This window comes from Colletotrichum abscissum (assembly GCF_030869225.1).
Source record: "Colletotrichum abscissum strain IMI 504890 chromosome Unknown Scaffold_39.1, whole genome shotgun sequence".
Lineage (NCBI taxonomy): Eukaryota > Fungi > Ascomycota > Sordariomycetes > Glomerellales > Glomerellaceae > Colletotrichum > Colletotrichum abscissum.
In genome coordinates, this window is record NW_026850309.1 from 224,042 (window position 1) to 238,116 (window position 14,075).

A 14,075-nucleotide genomic window follows, 5' to 3' on the forward strand; every position below is an offset into this window, starting at 1 on the left:
CGCCTGAGTAGGAGAGAGTGGCGTGGACGCAGCATCAACGCTTTGATGGACGCGGAACCCTTCTCTGTCAAAGCAGAACGTCGCTGGGCCTCCGGATGACAATTCGAACTGGTGTGTGTCTGCCCTTCAACCACATAGTCCTCTTTACAAGAGTCATGGTGGTGTGTTCCAGGCGTCCAGCACTGCACCGTCGCCACGTCTGTTTGGTTTTCGGTCTGATCTCTGTGATCTCGGGGCCCCGGGGAACGGCGGGTCGACTTCCAGGTCCCGTCCCTTTTCACCATGTTCCGCCTATCTGTACGCATTGTGACCTTGCGGTTGGATGTACCACTTCGTCGCTTGACCCTTATTTTCTATTTCTTATTTTCCTTCAATTATCTGTCTTCGTCCGTTTCCATGTTGCCCTCCGTTATCTTGGCATCGCTATCGGCAACGTCATTTTGCAAAGTTGTGGTTTCCGTTCGTTCACCTACCAGAATCCCGGTAGTTCGGTCCACAACCTCAAGTGCGCCGCATGGTAACACAACAGTGTGTTCTCCATACGCGCATTCTTGTTGGTGGAATCCCCATCTGCTGCAGAAACCCCAGATGTCTTGCTTGTCATCATATCGCAACTGCAAATCCCCGATGCCATCAGTGACTCCTAATTCAGTTATGGGAAACTGAGCGACAAGCCAAACCCGATGACGGACGCAAGAGCTACGAGTCAAGAGACGGTCCCTCCTCACGGACGTGCGAGCAAACGGAAATCCAAATAATAAAATAATCAAGTAAAATAAAATAAAATACGTGGAGGTAATACTCCAAAATTCAAAAATATTCCAACAGCGGCTTCCAGAACACCGCGCACGTCCTCTCTCATTTCAACAAGGGGTTGGCCTGTCACAGAAACCTCTTGCCATTACCCCCAGAGAGAGCCAATCTCCCTGCCACGTTTTTTTTATTTTCTCCCCTTTTGAACGCCCTCTCGACTCAAGCGGAGAATCTCCGCGGTAAAGAGAGAGACCAGAGACAAGGCCGAACCCCCCCCCCCCCTCCTTGTTTGACGGCCCCAGCATCGTGGTAGCGACCACCCGGGTACGGAACCGCGTCCCGGAGCCAGGCTCATCCCAGTTCTTCATTGCGAGCCAGCTCCATGACTCGCAGATTGCCGGTCGTCGAGGACTTGCACTTTGAGAGCCCCCCCTTGTGAACCAGTGAATGACGGAACTTTGATCTCCCATTGGGGAAGTCAGTACCGGCCGGCCCTTCTTTTGTAACCTCTATTGAACTACATGTACGTAAACGTATCGTCTTTGTAGGTTGCAAATGCTGCTTTTGGTGGTTGCGCTCAGATGGGAAAAGTCACACTACACGATACAAGGCTACAGTCTATCAGTCAGCCGGTAGTTTGGAGCGACCCCGGAAGAATCAACTAATCTGTCTCCATCAGTTGCCACAGGATGACAGGCCCCCTAAAGGTGAGGCGATTCAGATAGTAGCCTCGCCGTGGCTCAAGAGTATCCGTAGAGGAGGTCTGGAAGGCGTATCAATGGAACGTGCACCGACGACGCACTGATTTCTCAAGATATGAACATGACTCTCTCCCCTCCAGGCTCTTCGCGTCTTACACTCAAAGAAACTTCGGGGGCCAGAAGACTTGCGCGGCCCGCTGTGGTCGCCCAGGGAAGGGCGTGCCAGATTTTGGGACGATCGGAGGGGCCTTTATGGAGTCTGGAGACGGGGGGGGCTTGGGCTCTTTCTTTCAAACCGTGGCTATTGCGTAAGGCCTCACCGAGATTCGAGACATGGGGGCCTATTTCATTATTTTTTTCTCACTGTGATGTTCACGATGTTTTCGATTCGATGAACGGTGGGGGGGGGGGGGGGGGGGGGCTGTGCGTCATTGCTGTCACGGGTTTGTCGTTTGGTGGGTCGAGGTAGTAGGTGCGATAGTTGTTTCTTTTTTTTTTTTTTGTGGGGGTGTTGGTTGTGCAGGTGTGGGGGGGGGGGGGGGGGGGGGGGGGGGGGGGGGGGGGAAGCTCGCAGAGTTTTTGGTTCACGTACAAATTTTGATAGTGGAGTTTTTGGAGTTGGATGACAGGTCGAAATAGCACGAACATGTCGGATCCGTACCTTGCATGGAAACTACGGCGTTACGACGGCAAAATTAGGCACCTTCCGAGACCTCCGTACGTCGCGTGGGTTCATGTTCCTTTCGGAGCCTCTCCGATGCGGACGGGGGGTTCGACTGACCATACGCGGCTCTCGAATTTGTCACCGATAACAGCAGCACCACTGTTGAGAGAGGAAAACTCTTCGAGTCGGGCGGCTGCCGCTTCCCGTTTGGAATGTGTAGCGCGAAGTGCAGACAGCTGAGTCTGCTTTTGGGATCCGGGAGTAGCATCGAGACTACATCATCAAGTTCACGCCACTCTCATGTACGTACACATGGCCACCAAGACCGCGCTGCCTACCCTTCGGTATCCTATGGCTCTTAGCAGCCTTGCCTGACCCTACAGGTCGGAGAAAGGGTCGGTAGCACTGCGGCTCCTTTGCGGGCTGGAAAAAGGGCACATGGCACGACTTGTCCGGGCCTATGGTTCGCCCCAATCCTAGTGCATTTACGACTGCAATATGGGGATGCGCTTGGGGTTGACCGTCCCGGTCACGAGGTCATAAGGTGTGGAGGAGGTGAAGAACGAATTCGGCCGATTTCACAGCGAGAAAGGGAATTAGTCTGGACTTTGGAGACGAGTGTTGTCGGGCAGTCCTTGTTTGACTGACTCCTTCCCTCCCAAGAAACTGGGATTGTTGTTATCGAGCCCGAGTTGAAGACAGGGGGTTTGCTGTTCATCAGGCGTCGAAGATGGTAGGGGGAGAGGGGTGCGCCGTTATTCTTTGCGGAGAGAGAAGGGTGATAACGGTTTTGGGTTATTGAAGGGGCACACTTGTCAGCCTCAAAAATAAATACAATGTATGAATAATTCGTAAAAAGCAGCCACATGATGTGGCTGCAACCCCAGGACCGGCAGGCAATTGTGATCCTTGAATACTTTGCCAAACTTTGGCCAAGCTTGGCCCCCCCCTCTTCCCCGTATCCGTTGCTGCGGTATTAGAAGCGAGCTGTCATGCCCATCTTCAGCGGCTCTTGCAAGCCTTTTGTGGGGTAACTTTGCCACAAGGTATCGGGCCATAGCCGACATCCTGAGGGAATTCGTTGGGTCATTTACGGCGTTGCTTGGTACCTTTCCAGGCTGAATAAAGACTGCCGGCTCTTTGGATGATTTCCCGGGATGAGAACGTAGAGTTGACTAGTGCAAGTTGGTCCTTCAAAGAGCCTTACAACCTACCTGGTCAACATCATCTGGTCGACGGACGCAATGGCAGCAGTGGGAAGAGCACACCACACGCAGGTAGATTGGAAAGCAGAGCCTCAGCCACCACTAATCATCACGTTTGAAAATCATGCAAGACCTTAAAGAGGGAAGCTGGAGCCACCGGTCCAGACCCCGGGGCCCTCGCCGCATGAAGCACCTCCTCCTCGTCGAACGCGTACCTGCATGCGCATGACGAAAGTCGCGCGATACAAAAGGGTGGAGGGCGGACGTGGAGGAGGGGGGTGCTCTGCAGTGGAGTCATGTTTTCCGTCGTCCCAAGTTGAGAGCATCACAGGATATACGTAAGACCCGGGGAAATACGGGTTGCTGGGAGCGCATAGAGTTGGAGGGGACCCGGCGAGTCACCTGCAACTTACTTTTGATCCCAAGTTATTCCAACCGAGAGTTCGTCGGTGTATGGCTCGTAGAAATCTCGCATTAATAGATTCGGATGAGAGGCCCGGCTGGGAGGAGGGTGGAAATCGTGATCTGAAGGAAGATTCAGAGAGGGGGTAGGGATGTTGAGCGAGGTTCTGGGGACCCCATGACAGAAGCTCTGTATTCGGGACGGACTTGACCTTATTTTTGGCTCTTTGGCTCTCATACGGACACGTCTTTTTCATATTATAGAGGTTGCAGAGGACCCTGCGGGCTTAGGTTGCTGATTCATTGCACAGGAAGCTTGGGGCAACTTCACATGTCGAAGATCAACAGCTTCCTGCTGCTTTCCCTACTGCAGAACTTGCGACGTTGATTGTTTGTTTGAGGAGTCGGGAGAGGTATTTCACATGCAATCCCTTGACACGTACAAGTAAACTCGATGACGGCATTATTGGGCGGTCGCAAACTTGGGATATTGATGAAGCGGGATTTAGCCAATCGACTCATGATATCGATTGCCGCAAGGAGACTCAAGCGGCGAGCAGCAGGTCTGGGATCTGTATGCCTCATATCACGACATGGTCGGCTTGAGTCGCGCATACGAAGGGCGTGTGTTCCTGAGCCTCTAAATTAACTTGGCGAATCTGGGGTATGGGGGAAAAAAGCCTGGGGCAAACAGCCAAGCGCACCAGGACGAATTCGTAGCTTACGGTTACACAAGCACGGCGATGACTTATTGATACCACACGATACAGCTGACAGAAGGTCAGACAAGCTAACGGTAGGTAGTGGAAAGTCAAACTATTCAAATTTGAGACGGACCTCAGAGTCATTGAAATCCTTCACCACTACCGCCAACGAGGGACTCAACGATGAGACCGTTGAAGGGTTCGCCAGATCAACAAGACACATGGTCACATCTAGGTGGCAACCAAGAATCCGGGGAGACATTGCCGGTCAGCGCGACTGAGCCGCACGGCATGGCGGCCAGATCGTCCGCCGTCCGCGCCGTCCAACCAAGGCACATACACGCGAAGTCCTAGATTGACAAGTTCGCGCCCTCCCGGAGGAGAGGCAAGGACTTGTAGGGTGGGTTCTCGGAGAGGCTGCCGACGCAAGCCGGAGCGCGAATCAATCTTACACGCGCCGGAACCCCGGGGCAGCTACCCCGAGGACCTGGTGATGCGCCGGAAGAACGCCAGAGCGTCAGACCGGTGCTGATTTCTTCCTTCTGCCCAAATGAAAAAGAAGAATGTCTCGCGTGGCTTGTAAAGTATGTGGTGACGATATTGAGTCTCATTCGCTATTAGGCGTTCGCGCTATTGTAGCTCCTGTGACCGGTGCCATTTCGACACTAGGGGAAGAACTTCCCGGTGGTAAGGCGGACTAGTCGTGCAATCTAGGCCCGAGGCTAAATCTTTGCGTTCGTCTTTGATCTTCATCGCATGGTGCTAAAGAGTTGCTGCTAATGTGAGTCGAGTTTGAGTACGTGATGAGAACTGCTAGCTAGGAAAACATGGGAAAGGTTCCCCGGGGAGCTGTGTTGGGGCTAAGAGGCGAGCTATCAGATCTCTATTTCCCTCGCGGGCGAGCTTCCGGGCGCTGAAAGTCAAAATGCGAACCCACGAACTAGAACGGCTCACTAAGGATGCTGATGATGAACGTTGGTGCCCCGTTGCTTCAGGAAGAGACATGCCACACAAAGGGGACGTTTTCAGGCCCAACCCGGTCTGTAATGTTAAGTCAACCGCGAAGATCACATTGAGGTTTGTTGACCGAAATGGAGTCTTTCGTTGTATCCGCCCCTTGCTCACCGGTGAGCGGTCTACTGTAGTGTCATCACATGTTTGCCAAAAAGCTGCTTGCGTCTTGCCAAAGTCCCAAAGTCTCCGGCCCTGTCCATTTCCATCCACAGGACTTCCCCGCAGATTCTCACATCCAGCCGAGCCTTTCACGTCGCGCCAGTTCTCTCTCTCTCCCTACCGAACTTGCATGGCGCGTCCTCCCAAGTTTGCCTCCCTAGTCTGTTCCTACAAGGGGCACAAGGGGCCATCATAGGGGGGCCGGGGACATTGCAGAAGGATTCAGGGTATCACATCTGATCTGATCTTTTTCTCTTGCCCCCCCCCCCCCCCCCCTCCACCCCTTTCCCCGGGGCCGGTCTCGTGCGAGAAAAGGATGCAGAGGAGCAGAGGAAGATATGCCCAAACAGAGAAGCACGGACCCGGACTCCGGAAGCGGTGTTAGCGCGAGCTGTAGTCTGTAGATCCAGCGGGTTGGGTTCTCCGGGGAACGTCCTCCCGGTGGCCCCCGACGAGCCGGTGAACCTTACCCCGGGAGAAATACGCGATTCTGATTTGTGGGCTTTCTTCAACACCATGAATGGAGGGGAAGGGGAAATGTGCTATTCGGCTTCTCTTTTCGCAAAGCGACTTTGGGAACGTGGCTTTTTCTCCTCTTTCTCTCGTGATGTCTCTTTATATTTTGTTCTCGACGTGAGACATGGGGGCTTTCCAACAAGATGTGTGTTTTGATGCAAGGTAGGGGGTAGAAGAGAACTAATTTGGCTGGTGCGGATGGGCGGGCGTGGAGGACGATGGTGGCGTTGGATGTTCTTCAAGAGGGTGTACAGAATCGGGAAGATACCTGGCGTGCCTGGGTGAGCCGGGGTACAGCACTTAGGATATTGCAATATTTTTTATCACAACTTCTTTTTTATTTTGGGGAAACTCTTATTTTATTTTCTTATTTTTTATTGTTATTCTACCCTTGGTGTACTTGGGAGGAAAACAGTGATATTCCATTTCCAATAGTAGATCCGTCACAAGTCATACCTCAGCCCCCCTAAAACAAAGATGTGATGGTGGTAAGAAGCGCTTACCTCTCAACCAACCGCGCCACCATTCACAACTCTTCAGCCCTCTCTCTCCATTCGCCGTGCCCATTTTACCCCAATCAAAACTCGTATATCAACACTCATGTGACGGATTAGGACAAGAATAACGTCCAATCGCAAGGGCGATAAATCGAGAAATGATTCCCATCACATCTTTTGCCCAGCCACACACAACTCGCACATAAGCGACCGTTATTGCACAATTGGAATTTGTGCACAGCGAATGTTATCCGCCCGTGTGCCGCCCGAGGGGTGTCGTCGTCGGATCGGCGCTTGCGTGGGGTTTCCGGAGGGAGGGGCCGGCAGGCGGCAGTTGAAATGTTCATCACCGTTGCGGTTTTGGTGGTCATGGGGGTGTGCGGGAACCGCTTTTGATGTTTGATGGGGGTGCTATTGGCGTTTGAGGATTTGGTGTTTCTTGGTTTGATTCTTTTTCGTATTGGCGAGGCGAGTTTATGGTCAATATGGGGGAAAGTATCTAGACATCTCAAACATGAAGGGCGGTTCCAAGTGTTAGTAGGGAAGTGAATTGAGACCCTGCTTGTATGTACCTGCTCTTTCGAAAGACAAAAGAGGTACATTTAAAAAGTCGTGACTTGGACAAGAGGCCGATAAACAGTACGATATTGACATCTGAGGGTGGAAAAGGCAAAAAAACAACAGAAGCCGACCGAGGTTCGAATGCAGGAGTCCTGAAGAGTACGGAGCATCACGTACTAGTCAGCACTTCACGGCTTTCACCCCTCGGTCACCAGACCCCATGCTTGTTGTTAGGGAAAGAGGGCACCGAACATCTCATAAGGCCTGCGTGTTCTGGCAATGTTTTTTCAGTGATGGAAACTGCGTATTCCTATCAGGAAGCTGAATCATCCCAACACCAACACGGCCCATCGTGCATCCACCTTAGTCCTTCTTCGCAGCGGCAGCCGCACCACCACCGACCCTCTTAAACTTCCTCGGGTCCTTACGACTCATCAACTTACGGTCCCGCGTACCCTTACCGCCCTCCCAGAACCCCTTGCCCTTCCGCCCAATGACGCTCCGGCCGCAGAACCCGCACGCCTCGGGCGAATACCGCTGCTCGCGACTGCACCACCCGCACACCATCCGGTTCGCCCACTCGTTGACGTGGTTCTCCGCCTCGTCGTGGCACCGATCGCACGGGTGCACTTTCGCGCAGCACGAGAACCGGAACCAGCGGTAGCTCTTGCGGTAGTGCGCGCAGGCGCCGCGGTCCGGGAGCGGGGTGCCCGCGTGGAGACCGAGTTTCTCGGCCCTCTTCGCGGGTCCCGTCGTCGGGGCCGCGAGCCCCCCCGCGGAGAGCGCCAGGAACTTGACGGTGGGGATCTTGAATGTGAATTTGCCGTGGCAGGCGCGGCAGACGTTCGTGACGGCGTCGCCGCGGACGGCGACGAGCCCCTGGCTTGCGGTGGAGCATTTGGCGCAGACGGGGACGAAGGTGCTGGGGAGCATGTCGGAGACGGCGCAGCCCGTGAGGTCGACGAAGCCGGCGCGGGTGGAGTTTGCGTGGACGAGCGTCTGGCGGAACTGCGCTGCTAGGCCGGCGGCGCATTTGCGGCAGGTGGAGGTCTGGGGGACCTCGTGCTTGAGGCCGGTGATCTCGTTGATGGTCTTGCAGCGCGAGCATTTGACGCTCAGGTTGAGGATGGAGACCTGGAAGAGCTCGATGCTGTGGAGCTCGATGGTCGGGAAGGAGATGGATGTGCCCCTTTCCGGGGTGAGGCCGGAGGAGAGGCTGGGTGGTTCTGCGTCGAGGTCGGCGCCGCCTTCGTCCGAGTCGTCTTCTGAATCGTAGCTGTCTGACGAATCTGTGTTGTCTTCACCGGCGCCGGGACGGCTCCATTCCGGTGGACGCGGGATAACTTTGATATGGCTGCGGTCATCGTCATCCACGGCCGGTGCCTTTGCCTTGGAATCCTTTTCAGGTTCCTGGGTTGATACCGCCTGAGCCGCAGCAGCAGCAGTCTTAGGCGGCGCCGCTGCTTGCTTTGCTAAGACGTGCATGTTCTGAGCCAAGTAGTTCAGGTGGCTCGTGAGAGTCATCTGCTTCTGCTCCGCTGCTTTCTGTACGTAGAGCTCCTCCAAGGGCTCGGCGTCTTGCGAGTCACACTCGTTGAGCTGGATACGCAGCGGTTGCAGCGGGTATAGCAGCGGCACAATAAGATGGACAGTCTTGACGCCTTGCAACCCGGGAGATAGCTCGGCACGGCGACGAGGCTCTAGGGGGAGCGTGTAGACGATGCCGTCCGGCGATCGGCGATATAGAGACAGCCGTCCCATGCGTGTCTCCAACTGCCGCGTCTCCTGCGCGCGCCGGGCTTTGGCAGCCGCCATCTCCTCCTTGGTGAAGTACTCTTCAGGAGTGTAGTGCCTCACAGGCGGCGCCGGGGCCGGGGATGGCGTCTTTGTGATCTGGGTCGCCGGGCCCGGGATGGCCGCGGTGGCGGCGGCCTCGAGGTGGCGGGTATCCTTCACGCCCTCGTCCTTGTAGGTGACCAACTTCACGGTAGCCACCTCCTGCTCGGATAGGAACTTTTCCAGGTTCTTGTCCAGTGCGTAGGTGAGGGCGAGAAGGGTAGCGCCCCGGCGTTCCTCGACGAGCCTCTCCCACCCGCGCTCAATGTTGATGCAGAAGCCGCGCGGGATATCGCTGTTCCGCACGTGCAGGACGGGGACAGCATCGGGGTAGTCCTCCGGCACGCGGAGGTCGCACTGCAAGTGCTCCAGCTCAAAGGGAAAGTCCGGATCCGAGGGCTTGATGCGGAAGACCAGGGATGTGGTGGTGCCGTCCGCGGCGGTGGATTCGCGGGGCGAGTAGCGCTTGCGCAGCTGCTCGAGCTGGTAGCCGCGGGGATCCTTGGACTGAGCCTCCGGGACGGGTTTGGGGACCACGCGGTCGGTGCGAGGCCTGGGAACGGCCTGCTGGTGCGTATTGCCGCCCTGTTTTGTGAGGGAAATCATGTTCGCGCGTGGTGAACGGAATTGGAAATGCTCAACGTTGGAAATTGTGGATGAGCTGAACGGGATGAAATGCAAAAAGAACAGGGAGAAATGGGTGGACTGCGGGTGGAGCAGTGCTTGTCCGTCTCTTGATGAGCTACCTCAGCTGGCAAAGGCGAGTATTGAAGGTTTGCTGTCGGAAAGAGGTCGTTCGGGATGATGTCGAGGCGAAGAGGCTGTATTTGACAATTCCGCGTGTTGTCAGTCGGGTGGCGATGATTGACGATGAGCCCAGGTGGGTTTGGCCCCGGACCGGATGTAGTGGAATCTCCGAGTCGCTTCCCAATCTGCAACCGCGACACTGACATGGTGCCGAGACTTTCAGCGGCGTTGCGTTACGCTGCGATTAGTCGAGGTGACTCATAATGGGGCGCCAACTTGTCGACGCTAACAGATTTCGGCCGGAGGAGCCGGCAAACTTGTTAGTGCACGGTCTTGTTTCTGCTGCCAGTCACCAATCACCTGCAGACGAGATGCATCGACGCCGGTCGACTCATCTTCAATAGTGGAAAACAAGACGTGAATAAATATGCACGATTCAGATTACAGCTTCAGGGACGCTAGAGAAGTTTGCCGTGCCGCAGATAATGAGTGGTTTGCACTATGTCCGTCAAGTGGCTCTGACTACCTTCAATATCCGGCAATGCGGATGCCTCAAGTCAGGTGTAGGCTCGTACCTTATTCAATGGTAAATACCCTGATTGATGAGCCGGACTGCAAAGAGTTTTGGAATACAGGCGAGGCAAGAAATGTTCATGATAATTTTCCAGCGATACATCTGTAGGAAATGTCGCGCCCGCTAAGAGACATCCTCGCCTGGGTATCTCCTTGATTGGTCATCTTTTTACCTTTAATGGTATTCTTCTGACAGAAGGAAAATCTCGTCCCACTAAACATATAAAGCCTAGCTAGAATGATTCAGGAGTCATGCTTGAGCGTGGGCAGATTTCGGGTTGACCGACAACAGGTACTTTGACATCCGAACTTCCCGCTGACCGGAGCTGAAGTGGACCCATTCGGCTCCGGGTGTCCACAAAAGACCCGATCGGAACACTTACACGGCTTATGACCCGCAAAGAAAGAGAAGCAAAACACTGCAAAATTCTACCCGAATAACTCTATGAAAAATGAAATGGCATTTTCGTAGCCACTTATTCGCAACAATGTATATTACTTGGTACCTTGCCCCCCTGCAGATTACCGCGTGTTGCCAATACTTAGAAACGAAGCAGGCCAGCGAGGCGCTGACGGTCTCATTACGACTGGATCCCTGTGAATGGCGTTGAAAACGGTGGGAATAAACGAGCTGACCATTCAAATCCCATCGATATATCAACACCATTACCTTCTCGATAGCATTCTTTTCAATAAGGTAGAAAATATTGAATACTAAAAAGGAGAGACCTCTGAAGGAGACAAACGGAAAGTCTTGCATCCACTTTACGTACCGCCGTGTAACAGCCTGACTGTCCGCGCCTCAAAATGGGAAATTCAGGTTCACTTGCGCCAACTCAGGTGTCAATTTTGGCAATTCTGGGCATCATCGCCAGTATTCGTGATCAAAATGGTCAAAGTATTAGTGATAAAGCTTACCCCCGAGGTAAAGCTTGCTGGCAGGAAAAGTGACAGCTGCACAGGAAGGATGACACCCTGCATGACAATCGGATATGCGTGAGCTGGCGTGTCTCAACAACGTGATGCCCAGCACAAACACACCTGCTGGTCGAAAGAATGGAGGGGGCGGTAAAGAGAATAATGTCACCGAAGACAGCCCCCGCCGCGGGGAAACCAACGAAAGTGGTGCTCAATCGCTGCCCAACAAGACGCAGGAACATCGAGTCCTGGTTCCTGGTATGTCACAAGAGGAAGAAACTTCGAGGTTCGAGGTAGTTGGGGGGCATTTTGGAACGGTGACAATGGCCCTTCATGCGAACGTGACAAGCTGTGGCCGCCTCCAAGCCACACCGACAATCCGGCAGCGGGCGCGGCGATTTGCCGCCTCACCTGGCCTCGCATCTTGTCCGCATATGCGGGCACCAAATGACCCCTCGGTATGGGAGTGCCGCTGCTGCTGTCCGTAACCAGGAAACGTGGAGGGTTCAAGGCATGAGGGGCTATCAGCAGCCTTCCGTATCACTGCTGCCCTTGGGCGGCAAAACGACGCATCTAGAATTGAGACGATCGCGGGTACTGCATTCAAGGAGGGGAGGAAAGAGGGGGATTAGTTGCACGTTTGGCCGGCATTGCTGGGAGGTACGGCAGACGCCACCTTCGCGTGTAGCACAACGGTGAAGTTGATCTCGAAAACTTGGGAGGTGTATGTCGTACCGTAGATAGACGTCCCAAGAACGGTAGGCTTTCGGTCCAGCCGGGGCGAAAGAGAAACCGGTCGCAAAGATGCCATCAGCCTACCAGCAATTGTGGTGTGAAACACTGCGGTTTGGGCGGGCGTGCATTTCGTATCGAGAACGATAAAGATCGAACGCCAGTTGGCCCGGGGAACTGCGACGGATGCAGCAATGCGGCGGTTGCATGTAAGGCGCAGAAGCTTGGTGAGCTTCAAAGGGACATGAAATCAGAGTAGCGAAACGTTTAAGGTTGGAGACGGGCGAGTGGAGGAGACGCGACCGCTCTCCAAACGGGGGCACCCGTGATAATGGGACGGACAGCGGTTGACAGGCTGTCAACGGCGTTTTGCGATATTTGGCAACTCGGTCAAGGGAGAATCTGGTCCTCTGCATCTTGTGTTTGTCAACCCCCGTGCTCAGTGCTCACCTTGTCCTGGCAGCAGACCGGCGCGGCGGGAAGGCATGGGAGAGGATTCGCCGGGAGATGCAGCGGGTGGTGGTGTAGTGCCCGACCGGAAATGCAGCCCGGCCGCCACCATCATCAATCGTGTTGAGGATGTTTGGTACCAAACGGCAAGGTATTCAATTAGATGCGGTACGGTACGTACGGGGACGCCTCGGGAAGGCTGCGTGCGTGGGATGTGACAGCTGTTCCCTCATCTCGATGTCGATGAGATACGACCAGGATGTCTTTGAACGCTTGGGAGGGCCAATTTGGTGGTAGCAGAGTCCGGAGGCAGCACGGCCTGCCTCATCAGCCGATTATCGACAAGATGTCGAGGCTTGTTCTCCGTCGGATGGTGGTGGTGAGTTTATCTCTAGGGTCCTTTTGGATGACGATTCCTTGAGGTTGCTGCTGGTGAACATGGTAAACAGAGCCCTGGCGACTGCGACTGCAACGCTGAGAAGTAAGGGAGAGATGCCAGCGCATCAGGAAGAGGGCCTGGTGACCATGGTGTATATGCAAGTCCAAGTCAGCCTCCCGAGCGGTGAGGGGACGGGAGTTGGGAGCCCAGACCTGGGATGCGTCTGGGGGTGTGAAGGAAACAAAGGTGAAAGGTGAAGAAGGGAAAGGGTGGGATGGAAGAAAGACGGACGCGCTGGCGGATTAGCACTCCTTTTGGGTGAGGCTACGGTGGCGGACCGTCGGCGCTACCATTTTAGCAGCTGTGTCTGTAGTTGGTCCCGTTGCTGTCATCTGGGGGGAAACGGTGGGGCTCAGTTCAAGATGGTGGTGTGTTTGTCCGTATGTGTGTGGGTGTATGAGTTGGTGATATGCCAGAAATTGAGCTGAAGATAATCAATATCTTTGTTCAACTTTTTATTCTCTGTTTATCTTTATTTCTTTATTTTAATGATTTATCTTACTTTCTTTTATTTTTCATTTTAGTAGCCCCCGGTCATATGTCTCTGCTTGCATCAACCAGATCTGATGCGTCCATACCTATCTGATCCCAAGAAGTTGGGTAAATGTACGATGCGCCTGTTTTGCAGCCCCTACTGCCACACTCCCTTTCATGTTATGTCTTCCGTGCCCATGATTGCGCTCACAATCTTCAAAGAGGTGTTTTCAATACTTCTCATAAACGGTGATAGCACTTTCGGTCTTTGGATTGTGCCGGCGATGACGGGCTCAAGGTAGTAGTTAAGGCCCCGTCAATGGCAATCTCATTTGTAGTTTGTCTTTCCACAAGTATCCAGGGTCTGGTTCGCAAGCGAGACGGTCTCTCCATCGCAGCGCTAAATTCCCCATAAGTTCCGAGAAAAACGAAATAATAAAAAGGAGAATAAACAAAAGGCAACCGGGTTTCTGCCCTGTCTCTCCAGGCTCATCGCTACCAGGATGACGGATTGACACTTGTTGATGGCACCTCATGCAAGACAGTCCATGTGTTCATCAAGGCCTTGATTGACTGGTTGAAACCCGTATCTAAGGTCACCCCCGAGAATTCCCAAAAAGAGCCTTTGCTGAACGTTTACTCGCAGGACGTGACTCAACATCAGAAAGGCAACCAAAGGTATAGTTTCAAAAGTCAAAATACGGCAAGTCGAGTCGGGTGTCTGATTCCA

At 54.0% G+C, this 14,075-nt stretch overlaps 3 protein-coding genes across 3 annotated transcripts; 2 read left to right on the plus strand and 1 right to left on the minus strand.

Annotated features, from left to right (window-relative positions):
- Nucleotides 1–282: 282 nt before the first annotated feature.
- On the plus strand, nt 283–666 carry CABS01_12665 (uncharacterized protein; the record flags this gene model as incomplete). Its single annotated transcript, XM_060546017.1, has 1 exon — nt 283–666. One exon carries the CDS (start codon nt 283–285, stop codon nt 664–666), a length of 384 nt encoding a protein of 127 aa, XP_060396248.1.
- Nucleotides 667–7,539: 6,873 nt separating this feature from the next.
- On the minus strand, nt 7,540–9,618 carry CABS01_12666 (CHY zinc finger domain-containing protein; the record flags this gene model as incomplete). Its single annotated transcript, XM_060546018.1, has 1 exon — nt 7,540–9,618. The coding sequence occupies one exon, from the start codon at nt 9,616–9,618 to the stop codon at nt 7,540–7,542; it is 2,079 nt and encodes a 692-aa protein (XP_060396249.1).
- Nucleotides 9,619–11,221: 1,603 nt separating this feature from the next.
- Nucleotides 11,222–12,917, plus strand: CABS01_12667 (uncharacterized protein; the record flags this gene model as incomplete). Its single annotated transcript, XM_060546019.1, has 7 exons — nt 11,222–11,257; nt 11,334–11,508; nt 11,600–11,844; nt 11,939–12,019; nt 12,327–12,600; nt 12,681–12,811; nt 12,882–12,917. The coding sequence occupies 7 exons, from the start codon at nt 11,222–11,224 to the stop codon at nt 12,915–12,917; spliced, it is 978 nt and encodes a 325-aa protein (XP_060396250.1).
- Nucleotides 12,918–14,075: the final 1,158 nt, after the last annotated feature.